This window comes from Carcharhinus amblyrhynchos, chromosome 13 (genome assembly GCF_965287045.1).
Source record: "Carcharhinus amblyrhynchos chromosome 13, sCarAmb.v2.hapA, whole genome shotgun sequence".
Lineage (NCBI taxonomy): Eukaryota > Metazoa > Chordata > Chondrichthyes > Carcharhiniformes > Carcharhinidae > Carcharhinus > Carcharhinus amblyrhynchos.
In genome coordinates this window covers 28553003-28573952 of record NC_137336.1, presented here as the reverse complement: position 1 = coordinate 28573952, position 20950 = coordinate 28553003, and the positions used below count along the sequence as shown (strand labels likewise).

The following is a 20950-nucleotide window of genomic DNA, read 5'->3' as shown; positions in this document are numbered from 1 at the left end:
CAACATCTAGCTCATTGATATACATCATGAAATCACTGGCCCCAACACTGACCCCTGGGGAACTCCACAACAAATCTTCCTCCAGCCTGAAAATCATCTATGCCCCACTATTCTGTTTCCTGTCAGTTCAGCCAATTTTGCATCCAAGTTGCTACTGTCTCTTTTATTCCATGAGTTATAACTTTGCTCACAGGTCTGTTGCACAGCCCTGTATCAAATATCTTTTGGAAGTCCATGTACCTCATATTAACATCACCAACTCTATTACCGCTTCAAAGAAAAACTCCATCAAGTTAGTTACACACAATTTTCCTTTAACAATCCATGCTGGCTTTCCCTAATTAAACCAAAATTGTCAATTTGAACATTAACTTTGTCTTAGTTTATTGAGCTGAATTCTCCCATTTTGAGGCTAATGCGGAGGCAGGTGGTTCTGAATGACCTCCTATGCTCTCCAACGACAGATGCTGCACTGATCCAAGACAGTGACACAGGAGGGTCCATGGATCCAGCAGCATGGCACTGTCCATGAAGACAAACTCGGCGTGGCAATGGAGGGCAGGAACTGATCTGCCCCAGCAGAGTGATGTACAGAGTTTCAAGGATAGGGTGGTGGAGAAGACTCGATGGGCTGAATGGCCTCCTTCGGCACTGCTCGGATTCTAGAAGCAGCACAACATGGAGGGCCGCCTTGTGCACACCGCTCTTTATCAATCGGGTTTGAAGCTGAAGTGATTTGCTGCTTGTGTGATAGGATGTCTGATGGGATGCCAGCTAGCACCTAATTTAACAAGAATTCAATGGGATGCAAATCGAACTTGCGCCACCTGCCAGCAGGTTACAACGTGATTTTATGGCAGTGGCTTTCAGACTTCTCAGCTCCCATCAGATTCCCCTTGCTTGCCACCAAATCTGCCTATTGACTCTAGAAATTTCTCTGCCACCAAACTTACTGGCTTATAGTCCTGTAGTTGCCTGTTCTGAACAAGGGTGTTAACGTTTGCAATTCTTCAGTACTCTGGCACCACCCTCAAGTCTGAAGAAGACTGGAACATTACTGTCAGCGCCTCTGCAACTTCCACTCTCATTTCCCTCATGCATCTCATCCAGCCCGTGGTGCTTTATCAACTTTAAGTATAGACAGCCCATTTAACATGCCCTCCTCGTTAATTTTAAATCCATCTAGTGTACTAATTACCTCCACTTTCACCATGGCATGGATCGCATCTTCTTCCTCCTTAACAGCAGAGTATACATTTAATACCTCCAATATTCCCCCCACCTCCTTACATACATGCCCTTTTTGATCCCTAGTTGTTCTGGTTCTTTTTAAAATCAGCCTTTTACTCTTCATGTGCTTAGAGAAAACTTTGGAATTCCCTTTTATGTTACGTCTCTGTTCATACTCTCTCTTTGCTGCCCTTATTTGCTTGCTTACTTCTCCTCTGTACCTGAGGTGGCACGGCGGCGCAGTGGTTAGCACTGATCAGGGACCTGGGTTCAATTCCAGGCTTGGGTCACTGTCTGTGCAGAGTTTGCATATTCTCCCTATATCTATGTGAGTTTCCTCCAGGTGCTCTGGTTTCCTCCCACAGTCCAAAGATGTGCAGGTTAGGTGTATTGGCCATGCTAAAATGCTCCCTCAGTGTACCCAAACAGACATTGGAGTGTGGCGACTTGGGAATTTTCACATAGGCTTACATTCACACTTCAATGAAGTCAATTTGTGACAAATAAATAAACTTTAACTTTTTTCTACTTTGACGCTGGGATCTCCATCCTATTATCCAACCAACATCTGTCATAAGCCGATTTTCTTCTTCAAGTTATCTCTATCTCCTTTGTCATTCAGGGAGCTCTGGATTTGTTTCCCTATCTTTCCCACTCAAGGGGTCATGTCTTGACTGTGTCCATACTATCTCTTCTTTGATGGTAGCCCATTGTTCAGCTACCACCTTTCCAGTCATCCTTTCATTCCAATTTAACCAGCCCAGATCCATTCTTATCCCGCTGAAGTTGGCTTTCCCCCAGTTAGTGATGTTTATTCTGGATTGTTCTTTCTCCTTTTCAGTGGCCAATCTGAACCTTATGATACAATGATCACTGTCCCCTTAAATGTTCTCCTGCTGATACTGGATGTACCTGGCCCACCTCATTCCTAAGGACCAGGCTAGCAGTGAGGTAACAATCAGCCATCAATGAGACAATAAGATCAATGTGGATAGTCCTAGCAAAATGGAACTGAATACACTGGGATATCGTATTCAACCATGTGGTTCCACAAACCTGAGCTCCCAGGTTTGAAACTATCATTGGACAGCATAGTGGTTACCACTGCTGCCTTGCAGAGCCAGGAAGCCAGGTTCAATTCCAGCACTCGGGTGAATGTGCAAACTCCACACATTCTCCCCATCTCTGTACGCATTTCCTCTGGCGCTCTGGTTTCCTTCCCTAGTTCAAAATGTGCAGGTTAGGTAGATTGGCCATGCTAAAAATTGTGCCTTCGTGTCCCAAGATGCGTAAGTAAGATGGATTAGCCACAGTGAACATGAGGGGTTTTGGGATAGGGTGGGGGAGGGGATCTGGGTAAGACACTCTGTCAGAGAATCAGTGTTGGCTTGATGGGCCAAAAGGCCTCCTTCTGCACTGTAGGGATTCTACCATTTTAGTCAGAGACAAAACAGTTCCAGACAAGGCGCGAGGTAAGAATTAGAAAGCCAGGTGGCTGAAACACCATCATACACAAACCAGCACCATTTCAACCGTGGACGAGGAAGGAGGCTTCAGGGAAGTTACCTTTGCACTTTTATCATATATCATTCAATGGACCAAATCACTTCCTATTCATTTCTAATTTGGGGAAGTCCCAAACCAAATACAGTTTAAATCAACTGTAACATTTCTTGGCAAGATAATTATAGATTCATTAGTCACAATTTACTATAAATACATTTTCATATTTAAACTTTCTTGGAATTGCAATGCAACAAAGTTTAGAGGAGCCAGTAGCTCATCTTTCATTGGTATTACAAAGACCTCTTATGAAATCTGAGAAAGCAGTAGCAGCCTGTTACTAGGAAAGCAAACGCCTTCTATTGACTGATAATGTGCTTTTCAGAAAAAAAATCTTTTGTTAAAAACTAAACCAGTCTACTATCTTAAACATAGCCCTGCCTGAACAATTACCTTTGCCATTCCTTCACATACATAATGGCAACACTGCAGGGATCAACACCCCAATATAACAAGGAAAGCGTAAAAATCTAATAGCAACGTGTTGAAATATAGGTGATGCATCATGCAAAACAATGGTCATTTTTAAAAATTCATTTACAGGACATGGGTGTCACTGACTAGGCCAGTATTTGTTGCCCATCCCTAGGTGCCCTTGAGAAATAGTGGGGAGCTGCCTTCTTGAACGATTGCAGTCCCGGAGACGTAGGTCACTTACAGTGCTGGGAGGAAGGGAATTCCAGGATTTTGACCCAGCAACAGTAAAGGAATGGTTTCCAATCAGGATGGTGAGTGACCTGGAGGGGAACCTTCAGGTGATGGTGTTCCCAGGTATCTGTTGCTCTTGTTCTTCTAGATAGTAGTAGCCATGGGTTTGGAAAGTGCTGCCCAAGGAACCTTGGCAAGTTCCTGCTGTGCATCTTGTAGATAGTACACACAGCTGCCACTGTTCACTGATGGAGGAAGGATTGAAAGTTTGTGGAACTGGTAGTAATCAAGCAGGCTGCTCTGCGCTGGATGGTGTAAAGCTTCTTGAGTGTTGTTGAAACTGCACTCATCTAAACAAGTGGAAAGTATTCCATTACACCCCTGACTTGTGCCTTGTAGTTGGTGGATAGGCTCTGGGGAGTCAGGAGGCAAACTATTCACCACAGGATTCCTAGCCTTTGACCTGCTCTTGTAACTGTATATAGTTTGTCCAGTTCAGTTTCTGGTCAATGCTAACCCCCCCCAGGATGCTGATAGTTGAAGATTCAGCGATGGTAATGCTGTTGAACATCAAGGGGTGATGGTTAGATCCGTTCTTGTTGGAGATGGTCATTGCCCTGTACTTGTGTGGCGCAAATGTTACTTGTCAGCTCAAGCCTGGATATTGTTCAGGTCCTGCTGCATTTGGACATGGACTGTTTCAGTACTGAATTGGCAATCAAGTTAAGGCGCATTTCAATCTTGGGCGTTTGCTACATCAGTCACTCAAGTTTCATGTCTTCTGTTTCATGATCTCATATGGGCGACCAGAAGTATTTGCTGTCCCTTTCATTTAACTGACTGCAGTACAATATCATTGTGCACTCGCTTGTTACAGCCCCATTCACGCCACGTGCCTGCAGGATCATTAGACTTTGTTCCAGAATGTGTAACAGCAGTGCGGCAACATCAACCGACTGTCTACGGTCAACCATAAACAACATGAGGATTTTCTGAAGGCAGGGTGGAACAGGAGTTATAAATTAATATGCAATAATGAGATGTAGATCACACCAGCTCCTTACCAGTTTAGAATGGTTATACCCGGCGCGGGATGTATGGGAGGGAAAGAAATAATATTCTTCCTGTGTCACTGTAATTAGAGGCAGGAAATGCACCATAAAATCCACCTTTACCTGAGGTTTCATCACCTGTGACTGGCCAGATTTTAATCATTTAGCAACAAATGCCAAGATCACAATCAATAAGGTTACGTGCGTACCTTGATGCACATATCATACCGCAGGCCACAAAAAGGTTAAGCACTCCTTGCTCTCGGCGGCAAGATCTGTAAAGTCTGGCAATAGTCTCTTAGATAAATATTAAACAGCTTGTGGAGGATTAAAAATATATTAAATATCAAGCCGCATGTCTGGTAGTAAACTCAGTTCATTTGCCGTTACAGATTGAAAGCATGGCATCTTGTTAGTCTTCCTTTAAGAGACAGGGCACAACCTTGGTTTGCCTGTCAAATTAAACAATGAGCTTTGTCCTTACCAGACTACCTCAATAGTCCCAAGTTCTATGGGAGCCTGTTTATTTTTCCAAAGTTCAAGCTTGACAAATGAAATCAAAATGTATTTTAGAATTGCGTGATTGACTTCTGTACTACCTTATCCGCAAGAGGTCAAAGTATGCACACCATGTAGCACTTACTGTGACAGGGAAATCAGAGATGGGCGTGGTTATCATCCTGTTCTTAAACATATCAGTGAATGACTTCCCTTGGGGCACTAGCAAACCAGTAACCCAGAACAGCAGACTAGATCAGGAGAGAGGAAGCCATTCATAGAATATACTACCCCATGCCACAACCCCATGCATTTACCCAGCTAGTCCCCCTGACACTAAGGGGTAATTTAGCATGGCCAATTCACCTAACCTGTGGGACCGTGGGAGGAAACCGGAGCACCCAGAGGAAACCCATGCAGACAAGGGGAGAATGTGCAAACCCCACACACAGACAGTGACCCAAGGCCAGGGATGGTTACTGCCTTTGACGTAAAGAACATTTTTTTAATAACTTCCCCTTTAATGCTTCTTGCACCCTCTTTTCATTTCCTTGATGACCCAGCAGCAACCTGCATTTAACTGTAGTCAAAACTGCCAAGGAGCATTCTCAAACCAAATGTGATACCAGCCACAAAAGGACAGGTGAATAAAAACTTGGTTAAAGAGGCAGCTTTAAGGAGCATCTAAAAGGAGGAAAGACAGATGCAGTGGTGGTGAAATTCAGCAAGGGACTTCCCGGGTAGCTACAAGGCAAGGCTGTTAATAGCAGAGTGAGGAAAATCAAGGAAACTCAGAAGGCTATTACTGGAGAAGCACAGTGATCCTGGAGGGTTTAAGGCTGGGAGATTACAGGAATAGGGAGTGATGAGGCTGGGATTGCGAAAAGGAGGATAAGAATTTGATAAAAGCAACTTTGCCAGATTGGAAAGCAGTGTAGGTTAGGGTCATGGGTGAAAGGACCTGGGCAGCAGTTCTGGATGTGTTCGAGTTTACAAAAGGTGGAAGCTGGAAGACTGGCCAGCGGAGCATTGGAATAGTCAAGTCTAGGGAAAGACTTCAGCTGCAAGTGAACTGAGGCCAGTTTGGAGACTGGTAATGCTACAGAGGTTGGCAGTCTTGGTTATGGATACAATCTACCACCATTTACCTTACCCAAACCTCTTATAATCTTAACATGGCTGTCAATGCTCTCTGTTTGACCAAGAGTATGCCAAAATTGTGCAGTGAACGCCAGCAACCAGGAAGGAAAATCTGCAGGGTCAGCAAAATCCATCCAGCTGCCACTGCTCTATCATGAAGATCATCTGGCCAATCCACTCTCACAATCAGACTTGGGGGGTGTCAGGGTGCAGGTGCTGCAACTTCATTCATACAACTGACCAAGCGGTCTACCCCCCACCCCTTCCCAAACGGCTACAGGGAAACTAACTCCAGTGAATGGGCAGTGGAAGGAGAGGAGAAAAATGTGACCTTGCAGCCAGCAACCAATTCCAACAAAAACAAATAAACACCACAAACAGCAATGCAGCAGCAAGTTCTTTTGGAAGTTAGAGAACACTGCAAATGGAAAAATTACATTCAACTCTACTATCCGCCATGTTCCATCCTTCTGCCCATGTGTAGCCACAGAGACCTACGGCACAGAAAAGGCCCTTCAGCCCATCATGTCTGTGCCAGTCAAAAACAACCATCGAACTATTCTAATCCCATTTCCAACACTTGGCCTGTAGCTTTGTGTGCATTAGCATCGCAACTGCACACTTAAATACTTCTGCCCCTACCATCCTTTCAGGCCGTGTGTTCCAGACTCCCACCACCTTTTGGGTGAAAAGGTTTTCAAATTCCCTGGAAATCTGCTGCTCTAAGAGAATGGCCCTGGTCATCCATCCCTCCACCAAGGGGAAAAGTTTCTTCTTGTCAACACTATCAATGCCCCTCATAATCTTATACATCTCAATCATTTCCACAGAAGATATATTTCTAGAGTATACCTCTTGCTTAGGAGGTGGTATCATAATAATATTAAAATTTGATATTAAGCTTCAAGTGGATAAGAATGAGTCAAAAACCAAGGTTTTGAATTTCAGAAAGACAAACTTCAAGTGGTGACCTTCTGTTTCTTCGGACTTCTCATGTGACAAACGCTGGCACAAAATCCTGTGCACTGATACTCACCTACAGAAGTCCCAACCCTTAGATGGTAAATGTAATAACATTTGCAAACTGCAGGCAAGTTGCATATGATCAGATGTTATCAGATTTGAGATCAAGTGATCAACCTTAAGGGACGTGCCTAATGAGAGTTAGCAATTCCTATATGTTAAAGACTACTATCAGGTCACTGCTTAACTTCCACAATTCTAGTGAAAAAGTCTTAATGTCTCAAAATTATCCATCATAACTCTAGAATCTTCACCCATGACAATATCCTAAAGAATAATTTAATTGCATATGACCACAGTAATGGAGATTGTACCTGATTGGCAAAAAGAGCAGGCTAAAATGGGCAAACAACATCTTTTCATTGTGTCTTTAATAGTATTTTTACTGTAACTCATTAATTGTTTCACAGATGAGAGGTAACACACTGGCTTCAATCAATCTAATAACCTCTGACTAAACAATAGGGTGTTTAATTACACACACAGTGACTGAGCAATGAAGAGTATAGAAATCATTAAATCAGATTTGATATCAAAGAATCCCTTACACTTTTTTTTAAGTCAGCTGTGCTATGTGAGGCCCTAGGCACTTCATTGAGTCCAAAGCAAGACTTGAAATCCAAAATGTAAATTAACTCCAGATTACAGTTAGCAAATATTGCACACATCTTAGTTAATCTGACCAGTTAGATGATGCACAAGGATGCTCTCCATAAATTTTCAGTTTTCTACAATTCCTTGATTCAATGATTTATCTCTGAAATCACCTTTAAGCCTATTTGGCTTTACCATTCAACACATTTTGGGTCTACAACACTCTGGGGTGGCACAGTGGTTAGCGGCAAGGACCCAGGTTCGATTCCCAGCTTGAGTCACTACCTGTGCAGAATATGCACATTCTTCCCGTGTTGTGGGTTTCCTCCAGCAGTCCAAAAGATATGCTGGTCAGGTGCACTGGCCATGCTAAATTCTCCCTCAGTGTACCCAAACAGGTGCCAGAGTGTCGTGACTAGGGGACTTTCACAGTAATTTCTTTGCAATATTAATGCAAGCCTACTTGTGACACTAATAAATAAACTTTACTCCTTTACAAATCACCCAAAGGCTTGTCCAAGCCTGTTGGCTTTTAGAATATTTTCTAATGTCTTTTGGCATGACAAATACACAAATAGGCATGACAAATAATGAAGTAACATTAAAGGGACTTACAACATTATAAACACCTTAGTGAATGTCTTTCACAAATCTGAATATATGTAATCTTTTGAAAACTGGAAGAGTATCTCAAATTGGATCACTGCCCCTTTCCTCATTTTCTTTCAATAAAGGGAATAATATTTTATCTTACACCATGATTATCAAGAAACAGACTGAATAACTTGTACTGATCGGCTCTATCTGAATGTATCACCTTTACACAAAATGTTATCTCTTCTATCTATACGACTAGCAGTCAAGTCAATTGGATCCAAATTATTTCCACTATTTTGCAAATTAGCTTTCAAGGCCTACTTATAAAGCAACAATTCACTTTATATCTGGGGTTTCAAGAATCCCATGTGGCTGGGGGAATTAGTGATCAAGATATTCACTGCTTATGTTACAGACAGAAAATCAAGGTACATGGTCAAATCAATAAGCAAACTGTAGCAGGGAGATTACCACAGAGATCACGTTTTACTGGACAAACGTTCTCTCTGCTACCCATCAGTGCCGGTATAGGTATACCTATTATAATACTCTGCCTACCAATGACAAGTTGTGCTCATGGCACCTAGTGGTAGTTAACAGACACTGTAACCACTTCTTAGGTGGCGGTGCAGACCACTGACTGCCCGGCAAGAGAAATTATATAAACACCTTTGACTCTTCTATGTGCCAGCTTCTTTAAATAATTAATTAATTTGTTAAGTCAGCAGGCAATCTTCCATCACCAAGAAGCAAGACAGGGAATACTGGATCACTGCACTAGAAAGGTGGTAATTGAAGGGATGGTTCTCACGGAAGAGGGGTGGGGGATGTAAATAAGGAACCTTCAATAGATGGATGAGCAATAGGAAAGCAGGGAAGAGACACTGAAGAACAAAGCATCAGGCCACAGACAGCACAAGAAGCAGCACCAAGTCGGGAAGGGTTAAATCGAAGAAAGAAATTGCATGACGGTGATCATCTTAATTATGCAAATTATTATATCGCTGCTGGAAATCATTAACAAAAATCAGCAGCCAAAAATCAATGCTCAAATCTCTCATTTCTTTTGCTCAGGTCAACATGCTTTTCTACTACAAGCTGCTCTGGGGGTCTTTGCCATTAAAAAGAGCAAGGCAAAATATAATAAATTGCATCTTGAACAGGACCCGGTTGGCTGGGCAGCATGTGCAGCTTCTTGTCCTCATCACATTATGTCTCCAAGATTGGATTTGCAGCCTATAAATCCTCCTCACACAGCAATTTGATTGAGTACTTGAAGGTGGAGACTATGATCAGAACGACTCGAGACTCTGCACTACAGGTGGCATCCTGTTACTCTGCACTGCCATTTGTGAAACCATCACAGAGGGAACAGAAAGACAACTCACAAGTTCCACCCAGTACTGTTATGTGCCTTTTTTCACAAAGTGAATGGCAGCCTATGACATAATTAGTCCCTCTCACATCCATGTGGACAGGTTGCAACAAATCTCATGGATCATGGTAGAGACCCCACTGTGTGCAAACAGGAGGAGCAGAAATTTTACAATTTTAACCCCACAGGTAACATTTTGAATTAAAGAAAGCATTGTTATTATTTTAATATAAAAATGTTGGCAATTATTGATATCAACTATGCTAGTCTTTTATCTTTGATTTTTTTAAAACAAGATGTTGTAGGTGTCACTTCCTGCGCTGCACAGGAAATTGCAGAGCAACATATCATGCAAAGTAAAGCACTCCCTTCACCCAAAATGTCAACACTATCTAAAGCCTATTAAAGACAAACTTGGTGAAATTGATATTCGGTGATTATGCAAAATGGGCTTTGCAAATTTTCTTTTTCATTTAGGTTAATTTTACCCCAAGAATAAGAGCCCAGTATTAAATTCAATGAGTTCACATGGAGCAAACATTAATACGATAATGATGTTCTGTTTTATCAATATGATGTGTTAGTGACATCTAATCACAGAACATCAATACTGTGGAAAATTATTTTTAATCTACTGCTTGCTGTTCAATTTGGATCATTTCTGAACCATACACATTGAGCAGAAATATGCATGGATCTCAACTGGCAAGAATGAATGAAAAAACTGTGTGTTCATTTATTCAACCTTCCAAGTAATCTGCACTGGATCATCAACGTCTCTTAAATCAAACCAAACAGCCACTTTGGCTGGAGTTTAATCGTAAATTTCTGACCCTTTTTCCAGTTCACATAAGAGGTAGAGTCGCTGATAGACAAGAAGTCTATTCCTGATCATTATAAACTAAAGTTTATTTATTAGTCACAAGTAAGGCTTACATTAGTGAAGTTACTATGAAGTTGCAATCAAGTTACCGTGAAATTCCCCTAGTAACCGCAGTCTGGCCTGTTTGGGTCAGTGCATCTAACCATACACTTAACTATGTTGAAGTGAATGTGTGTAAAAACATACCTCGGAAGGTTTCTTCTCTTCCTGTCTTGTCCAGGGATGTTTTGTATTTGTTGTCTTAGAACTTCGACACCATAACGTTATGTGACCTTGGAAAAAGAGAGGTCGAAAAGCTTTTAGACTCTGGTGATGACAATGGAAGAGAATTGTGCACACTAATGTTACACAAGAATTCAGGAACTAGGAATAGGCCACCTGACACTTCCAAGACTGCCCCGCTATTCAGTACCATCACTGTTGAGCCATGCCTGCCTCAACTCCTTTTCTGTGTCCTCTGTTCCTCAATCTATCAAATATTTACCCACCTTTACTTTAAATACTTCTAATGCTCCAACCTCCACTATCCTTTGGGACAGAAAATTCTAAAGGTTCACCACCGTCTGCAGGTGAAGAAATTTTTACAAACCTCAGTTTTAAATGACCAGCCCTTTTATCTTGTAGCTATGTCCCCTTGTTCGAGACTCTCCCACCAGTAAAACCATCTCACACTGGATTATGAAAATCAACTGATTTAAAAGGTGCAAAAAAAAACTCTGGTAACAGCCAATGCTCAGAAAAAAATCTCAAGACTCACTGGGGTCAATTGAGGTCGTTTGCCACAATTAATGATGAGACAAAAGTGGATGAAAGCTTAGGGTAGCACAGTGGTTAGCACTGCTGCCTCAGAGCACCAGGTACCCAGGTTCGATTCCCGACTTGGGTCACTATCCACGTGGAGGTTGCACATTCTTCCCGTGTCAGCATGGATTTCCTCCAGTTTCCTCCCACACTCCAAAGAATTGCAGGTTAGGTGGATTGGCATGCTAAATTACCTTTTAGTGTCAGGTGGACCAGTTAGGGTAAATGCATGGGGTTATGGGGATTGGGCCTGGGTGGGATTGTGGTCGGTACAGACTCAATGGGCCAAATGCCCTCCTTCTGCACTGTCGGATTCCATGATGCTGTCCTTTTTCGCAGTTCCCCTCTCATATCCCAGCCAATAGGATGGGCGGGTGAACTATTCCCAGGCTTCTTCCAATATTGCTAACAGTTCATTCAATAAGATCAAGGGATAGTCCAATTTCTCCATGAGGAGAAAACTCGGTCTGACAGATACCCATCTCCAGCAGTACAACAATGGCCAGGAACTCAATATCCCTGAACTACAGAGTTAAGGACTGTCCTCACTCCATGCTGCAGAGGACTGGAATGCCAACTGAGCTCAGACATTAATTTGGAACTAACTTCAACTTGTAACTGAAGGCACTTCTTATTAAATTATCATTTTTTGCTTTGATGTTAAATTCTTATGGGTTGGATTTTAAATCCAGCAAGCAGGTGCTGTGGGAAGTTGTGGAAATGGGCATATCTTCCGCTCCCACAGTCCGATGGCACAACAGCAATTCAGTATCAGCTGGGTCGTTAATTATCTCGAGGTGAGACCTCAGTCTCCACCTGGGGAGAAGGTCCTGCTTCAATGAGCTGCTGGCCATTTGGATGGTAAACACTCTTTGGTCTCAGCAGCGCTACCCAGAGCAGTGGCCACCGCTGGGACTGCATCCAGACCCCAACAATATTCAGCCCTGGAGCTGGATGCAAGCTAAGTAGGGAGGGGACATGATGGGATGCACTGTCAGGGCCAGGCTAGCAGCCCCAGAGGAGGAGGAGGGGGTAGAGGAGAGCCCTACAGAGGGGTGGGGAGGGGGTAAAACACAAGGGTATCTGGAGATTCAAGAGCCAATCTACACAAGATTCCTCTTTACATCCGAAACCTCTGCAATGTTCTCTGCCGGCATTCTGACTCATTGCAGGCCTCAGCCCATCTCCTGAGAAACAGTGGCTGGGGCGGAGTGGCACATTAACTGGTACAAGGGCAGAGAGCCATCTGATACTTTCCCCATCAAGGTACCTTCCTTGTAAAATTAATGCAAGAGTAGATGGATGGGTGCCAGGGAAGGCATGTTCTGGACCTCCTCACCTGCAAAACCACAGGTGTGTATCAAATTCTGCATTGTGTATTTCAAGTTAATAATAATATTAGTTTATTTCGTGCAAGGATATACAGTGTTAATGATTAGATGTGGCTCACGATCGACTCCAAATCTTAGTACAGCTCCGATCACACTGGAGTCATCATTTTAGCTACATGAAAGCATAGGTATTTAAACCAATCATTCTCACTGAATGACAAACTGTTACTAATTTCTGACAGATCGTAAAAGGTGTACATTTACAAGCTTCCAAAGTCCTGCTCGATGGGAGCACAGATTCAGGAACACATTAGATCATTTTTGGATTGCCAATTCTTATAAACGCTTAATGACCATTCACTCTGTTTCCTAAGAGACATTTCAAGTTCCACCGATTGAGGTTCTTACTGTCAGTGGTGTCCGAGTCCTCGCTGCTGGTGGAGAACTTCCTCCGTTTCATTATTTCATTATCCATCCGAAGATCTGCAATAATTACAAAACAAAACAAAAGAAAACAATCTCCATCAATTCCAAATCTGCAAGATTTTACCAGAATAACTGTTTTAGGTTAAAATTCAAAGAACAGCAGATACTGCCTTTAACACATTGAAACCTCACTAGGCACTTCATATTATAAAACAGAATGTGACACAGAGATACACAAGGAGATGAGGACATGTGACCAAAAGCTTGGTCAAAGGATTTTAAGGAGCGTCTTAAAGGAGGAAAGCAAAGTAGGAAGGTAGAGAAGTGGAGGAAGGGAATTCCAGAGCTTAGATCTTAACCAATTAAGATGGCCACCAATGATGGAGCGATTAGAATCAGGAATGTTCAAGAGGTCAGAATCGGATAAACACAAACGTCCTGGAGAGTTGTAGGGCTAAGAGGAGATAGGGAAGGTGAGAATGTCAAAATAAAGACACTGGTTCCCAGCCAAGCAATGTGGGCCAGCAAGCCCAAGGGTAATACGTTAATGGGAATCTGGCCAGGATTTATCAATCCCACCCATGGTGAGAACAGAAATTCCCAGCCAAAGTCAACGAATGTTTGGCTGCCTCTTCAAATTTTCCATCCCACCTCTGATGGAACTGGAAAATCCCAGCCTTTGTTTTTATATAGAATTATGTAGGATATAAGGCACAGAAATAGGACTTTCAAGCCAACCAGTTCATGCTGCATTTATGCTCCATTCGAGTCTCCTCCCATTTCTTTTTCACATAAATCCACCGATGTAGCCATCTATTCTCTTCTACTTCAATGTCTACCTATCTTCTTCTTAAATGCATCTTTTTCTTTCAAACACTCTTTGTGGTACCGAGTTCCATTCTTACCACTCTCTTTCAGCTAAGAAAATTCTGCTGAATTCGCTACTGAATTCCTTGGTGAATATTTTATATTGATGGTCTCTAGTTATGCTTGTCCCAACAAGAGGAAACTTTCACTCTGTATCCCCGTTATCAAAACTTTATATAATTTTAAACACCTCCATTAGGTCACCCTTTTTACAACAGAAAAGACACCTAGTTTGTAAAGTCTTTCCTGATTTGTGTATGCCCACAGATTTCTGATATCTTTCTTCTAAGTCTTCTTTGCGCCCTTTCCAGTGCCGCTATGCACTTTGTAGTATGGCAACTAAAACTGCCAGAAGTATTCTAAGTGTGGTCTAACCAAAGTTTGACGGATGTTAAGCATAATTTCCCTAGTTTTCATACTTAATTGATGTGAGTTAATACACAGAGTACTGAGTTTTGGATGACAAGTAAAATATCAGAAGCCAGTCAAGAACGCGTTGTAATTGTCAAGTCTAGAAGTGGCGGGCAGAATTCTCCCAAAAGATTTCTAAGTGTTGTTCCCAATAGGCAAAACAGATGAGATTCTTGCTGGGAAGGTCAGTGCGATTCAATTCACTATTCAACCACACTTTGAAATTCTTTTGTAAGCTAGGTAGATTCTTCTTGGAGTGAGGACCTCAACAGGCCAACAAGGCCACTCATCTTAAAATTCCTATGGCGCAGAAGAGGCCATTCGGCCCATCGAGTCTACACCGACTCACTGACAGAGCATCTTACCCAGGCACTCTCTCCCATTCTAACCTTGTAATCCCACACATTTACCATAGCTAATCCATCTAACCTAGACATCCTGGGATACTAAGGGGCAATTTAGCATGGCCAATCCACCTAACCTGCACATCAGTGGAGTATGGGAAGAAACTGGAGCACCAGAGGAAACCCACACAGACACAGGAAGAATGTGAAAACTCCAGACGGTCACCCAAGGCCGGAATGGAACCCAAGTGCCTGGGGCTACACGACAGCAGTGCTAACCACTGTGCCACCATGCTGTCCCTTTGTAAAGGATGCCCTGATCTCCAGTCAACCCTACACATACCCCATTGCCCCCTTCAAGAAAAATAAATGCCCCAAGGCACTTCACAGAATCCTAATCTGACAAAAATTGATGCTAAATCAAAGATATTAAGAGGGATAACCAAACATTGAGTCGAGTGTAAATTTTAAAGGAAAGGAAGATGAATAAGGTTCCGAGATAAGAGCCTTAAGCTTGGGATCTTGTTGGCTGAAAACATGACACGATAGCAAGAAGGGAAAGCGGGTTCACAAACGGTCAGGGTCAGAGAAATGGAAAATTTGAGAAAGTTAAAGAGATGGGGAAGGAGGAAGATCATCAAGAGGTTATACGTAGGAGGAGGATAATCTTAAATTGAGACATCAGGGAGACTGCAGGTCAGCAAGGACATGGGTGATGGGAGAGCAGACTTGGTGCAGAGTAGGTCATGAGTAGCAGAGCTTTGGATGGGCTTCACAGGCTAATCAGGGAGTGAACATGAATAGTTGAATCTGTATGAGACAAAGACATGGATAGAGTTTGGGCAGCAGCTGGGAGACGGGGTTGGAGTCACGCAATATCATGGAATGAGACACAGAATCTGGTGAACTGGTGCAACGAAAATAATCTCTCCCTCAATGTCAACAAAACAAAGGAGGTAGTCATCGACTTCAGGAAGCGTACTGGAGAACGTGCTCCTGTCGACATCAATGGTGACGAAGTAGAAATGATCGGGAGCTTCAAGTTTTTAGGTGTCCAGATTACAAAAAACCTGTCCTGGTCCTGATAGTAGTTAAGAAAGCCCACTAATGCCTCTACTTTCGCAGAAGACCAAGGAAATTTGGCATGTCAGCTACGACTCACAGGTGCACCACAGAAAGCATTCTTTCTGGTTGTATCACAGCTTGGTGTGGATCCTGCTCTACCCAAAACCACAAGAAACTACAAAGAGCCCTCAGAAAAGCAGCCAGCATAATTAAGGACCCTTCCACCTTCTTCCATCGGGAAAAAGATACAGAAGTCTGAGGTCACGTGTCAACTGACTGAAGAACGGCTTCTTTCCTGCTGCCAGATTTTTGAATGGACTTACCTCGCACTGAGTTAATCTTTCTCTACACCCTAGATATGACTGTAACACTACATTCTGCACTCTCGTTTCCTCTTCTATGAACAGTATGCTCTGTCTGTATAGTGCGCAAGAAACAATACTTTTCACAGTATAGTAATACATGTGACAATAATAAATCAAACCAAACTGAAACAGTCTGTCCTTGTGATGTAACAGGATATGGAGTTGTAAGTTCAGACTAGGACTTAAAAGAGACTAAGAATGAGAGTAGTCTGATTCAGAGACCACAGCCATGGATGGATTGGAAGCAGTAACACAGAAGGTTCCAAAGACAATGGCCTCGGTCTTCCCAATGCATAACTGGAAGAAACTGCAGCTCATCCCAATACTTGTATTAAGAGAGGCAATAAAGAGGAAGCTGCATACCATCTTTCAGGCACTTGGACGCCAGAAAGCAAGTTTTTCCTGGAAAGCTGTCATAAGGCCAATTGTTTTGCTGATTAGCGGGAAATCAGATCCAGGACTAGTGCAGTGGTGATACCTTTATGAGGCTATCACTTCACGGAACAGCAGCACATTCCAGTTTTCTGGCTTATTCCATCAAAGTTTCATGCAAGTAGCAACATAGCATTTAGGAGACAGGACCAGGCTGCACAGGTGGATGTTCAAGAAATTCAGTATAGTCCTGCCCAGTGCTGAACTTATATGAAGACAGGGCCATCTCAGTGCCATGAGCCCCTTGTACCTCCTCATTAACCAAGCACATTGCCTGATTCTGGCCCACGTTATCACCTAATAACAGCAGAAACGACTTGTATTTATATTGTGTCTTTGATGTAATAAAATGTCTCAAAGCACTTCACAGGGGTCAAGCACAGATTGAACAAGTAGTGTAACGGTTGTTGTTCACTCCAGAATTGATTTACACATGTATTCAAAGAAGTGTCATCATCCAACATGAAGGCACTCATCTTGTGGTCACGTACTCATGGAGGTTGCAAATACCTGCAATCTTACATAGGGATAGAGATCTGAGATGCCACAAGCTTTCAGGTCTGCAATGAAGTAACTGTCATTTCTCTGCAGAGGAATCCTCCAAGCGACGATCGGAGGACTCATTTCAAACTCCCATTGCCTCCAATGCAGCAATTGTTACACTCCCAGAGAATTCAATAAAGACCTTTTGGGGTGGCAGGTCACATCAAACAACAGCTGTATGAGATACACGTTTTGGAGCATATTGCTGAGCACCTCCTCATCCACTCAGGCAACAAAAGATTCCTTTCAATCCCCAGTGGACCTGCAAGGTCAGGAAGTGGCAGAGCTGAGAACTGAATGATAATTCAGAGAGAAATGTGCTTTTTCGTAGCACTCCTCAGCATCCGTTCTTACCATGTGCAATTGGATCACTGTCCAAAGTATCATGCATTACCCTTTGTCACCTACAAGCCATTCAATCAAATGACAATTATCTGTGAAGAGCTCAGGAAGAACAGAATTCCTGAGGACGAAGGCTACCGAGTAACAACTAGCTCAAGTGATTTGGACAATGGTACATTTCTTTCCATTGAGAAGATTGAAGGAGGGGGCGGTAGCTGTCGTGAGTTTGCAATGCTGCATTCATCTCACCTGCTGCACTGTGCACTTTGAGGAACACAGCATCACGATAGGACTGGAATGTCTTCTCACATTGCTACCTTACTGGCATGCCAAACTGGACCAATTCTCCAACTCCCCTAAAAATACATGTCAACTACCTGACAAGTGCAAATCCAAATGGCAACACTGTGTGATGTTATAAACATCACCTGCCACTGCTCCGAACAAGCTAGTGCCCCAAATATTGAGTGCACTGGTAATATTCACAGACATGAAGAAAGATAGCTAAGCAAATGATTGTGATTGCAGGTTTTCCTGCAGGAGCTGGCACTGCATGTGAACAGTATTTTCAGTGAAGTGCACTCTTCCCACAGAGAGTTTCTAACTAATACTTTCCTAAAGACCAACCATGTCTGTTAATTCAGTGGGGGGGTGGGGGCGCAGGCGGTGGGAAAGCTTGCATGAATTTTGGCTCTGAAGATATTGGGATCTGGTGGCCAAGATGTATTAGGGATTTGCTTTTGTATACTCCTCAGTGTACAAGGGATTCAGAGGCTTCTGCTCACAGGTAGCTATGTTTTGTCTCTGATAATGACTAGGTAAAAAGTATAAGAAGAGTTAAATGGCCCTCAAGTGACAAAGAAGTGCCTTACAAAATGAAGGTCGACACAGCCAAAGCTAGGCAACCATTGTGGCACAGAGAAAGGCTGCTTTTGATCTGCAACAAGTTGAAATAGGCAGTAAGCCTATTTCATAGTTTTTCTACATCTACTTTTTCCAATACTGCATCACAGTGAGCAGGACATGAGATAGAACATGATGCATTAGAGTATAACGGGATTGCGCAGCTGCACTTATACTCATGTTAATGAAACAGTGGGTGAACTTTTACCTTACTTTTACAATTAATGTAAAAGTAAAACTGAATTGTTTAGAAAATAAGAAAAAACAACATCTGACAATTTTAAAGGAGACAAACAGATCTCCTATGGCACTGCTTATAGTGAGGCTAAGGATTTGCTGTTTTGTCAACAAAATAACAACAAATATTGGTCAGCAGTACTTCATTAACTTTGGAACACTTCAGGATGTCCCAACAACAGGAAAATGTGATATAAACGCAAGTTCTTTCTTGCTTTTTTTTAAAGAAAGGGTCTTTCTGCTACAGTGGGAATAACATCAGGGCTGTGAAATGCAGCAAGTGAACAAACTGAATTACAACTTTTATAATCAGGCATTATGCAATTTTTACTAGTGCTCTGGTCATTGAACTACAGTATTGTGTGTAAAGTGTCGATAAGTAGCCCTTCTGTGTATATTTCATTTATGGGTATTCAATTTTTATCCTGTAACATTTTCAAAACTGAAGGAAGTACAGGCCGATGCTATTAAAATGTACCAATTGGAGTTTAGGATATGTTGCTTAGGTGTACTTGGTAGGGTGTGCAGTTTAATAGCTCCGATGACAGTCTTAGGCTTTGTTAACACTTGGTAAGATTCTCGGCTTTGGTAGAACCAGGGAACATTCCAAATGTTCTTAGTAGAACGGAGTTGAGGAGGAACTTCTTCACTCAAAGGGTGGTGAATCTCTGGAATCCTCTGCCCATTGAAGTGGTGGAGGCTACCTCGCTAAATATATTTAAGTCACGGGTAGATAGATTTTTGACAGACAAGGGAATTAAGGGTTATGGGGAGAAAGCGGGAAAGTGGAACTGATCCACTTCAGATCAGCCATGATCTTATTGAATGGCGGGGCAGGCTCGAAGGGCTAGATGGCCTACTCCTGCTCCTATTTCTTATGTTCTTATGTACGAGAAGTGGGGTCACATTTGTTCATGAAAATGTAAAACCTGCTACCCCTTTAACTCACACCTAACACATGGGCTAGCTATAATACAGACAGCAAACTGAGTTCTGTGTGATTTGGTGGTTTCTGGGTTGCAAGTACTAAAAGGATTGTTGTCCAGTCCATTTAGTTGAAGACACAGGTCACAGCTGTGGAACTGATAGTGGTATTGTGTGAACAGACATAAAACAAGTGAAGACAGCATTTTTTAAAAAGTAGCTGACGTGGAAGGACAGCTATTCTGATTTCATGCTGTCAGTTGCGAGCTTCATCTGGTGGTTCGGTTTATAATGACCGTCCTTTATACTCCCAGCTCGATATTCAGTTCCGTTCACCTCAGTAGAACGAAATATCAAGCTGAGCATATAACAGGCAGTTAGCGCCATATCACCCGCTAAACACTACAGCCCAAGACAAGTTTCTGCTCCGAAATATACCAAATTAAAAATGTGCCAGTAAGATGGAGAAGACAGGAAAATTAACAATTGTAAATCTGTGTTAGTATATGTATTTAATATGGCCAAAATAAAGCCAGAGACAAAAGTGATTTGTGGTTCTTTGTGTGTTGCAATGTATAAGGTGAAGTTTTGGAGGCAATCTGAAGTTAACAGTATTGTTGGAGATGCTAAATAGGAGTAGAGATGGGACAAAATGAAAAGAAACTCAGGTGCTGAGCAGAAGCTAAGAGTTGACTTCAGGGAAACAACTGAGATGTTCAATGGAGTGAATGTGGCAATTAGAGATAGAAATTGTTGTTCGTGATACTAGTGGTTGAATTATGAATGCGTTTGCATGACATTGCCATCGTGATCTTATGTTCTTATGTGATGGAGTGAGCTACATTGGGCGGCACAGTGGTCAGCGGATTCGATTCCTGGCTTGGGTCACTGTCTGTGCGAAGTCTGCATGTTTCTCCCCGTGTCTGCGTGGGTTTCCTCCGGGTGCCCTGGTTTCCTCCCGCAATCCAAAAAGACATGCTGGTTAGGTGCACTGGCCGTGCCAAATTGCCCCTCGGTGTACCCAAACAGGCGCCAGAGTGTGGCGACTAGAGGATTTTCACAGTAACTTCACTGCAGTGTTAATGTAAGCCTTGTGACATCAATAAATATACTTAAAATTTAAAACTTTAACATCTAGTTCTCCATCAACAACAGCAGTATGAAGGAGCAGTGCTCCGAAAGCTCGTGATTCCAAATCAGCTGAACTTTAACCTGATGTTGTGAGACTTCTTACTGTGTTCATTCATAAGCTGTGAATCATCCTGCGTTCACTCTTGCAACCTCACTGACGTCCTCCATAGTGCTTCACAAAGTGTGCAGGTGCGGAAGTGTATATGATGGTCCTGCAATATCAGA

General features: G+C 42.6%; 1 protein-coding gene across 6 annotated transcripts in view; it reads right to left on the bottom strand.

The window, feature by feature from the left end:
• jade2 (jade family PHD finger 2) overlaps window positions 1-20950 on the bottom strand; it is a 162202-nt gene that overhangs the window by 132881 nt on the left and 8371 nt on the right. For all 6 annotated transcript variants that reach the window (XM_080201440.1, XM_080201435.1, XM_080201441.1 and 3 more), the window contains 2 exons: window positions 13144-13218; window positions 10790-10875 (listed from right to left, as the gene is read on the bottom strand). In XM_080201440.1, the coding sequence (XP_080057566.1) occupies window positions 10790-10875; window positions 13144-13210 (153 nt within the window). In that variant the 5' untranslated portion in view covers window positions 13211-13218. The remainder of the gene's footprint in view (window positions 1-10789; window positions 10876-13143; window positions 13219-20950) is intronic.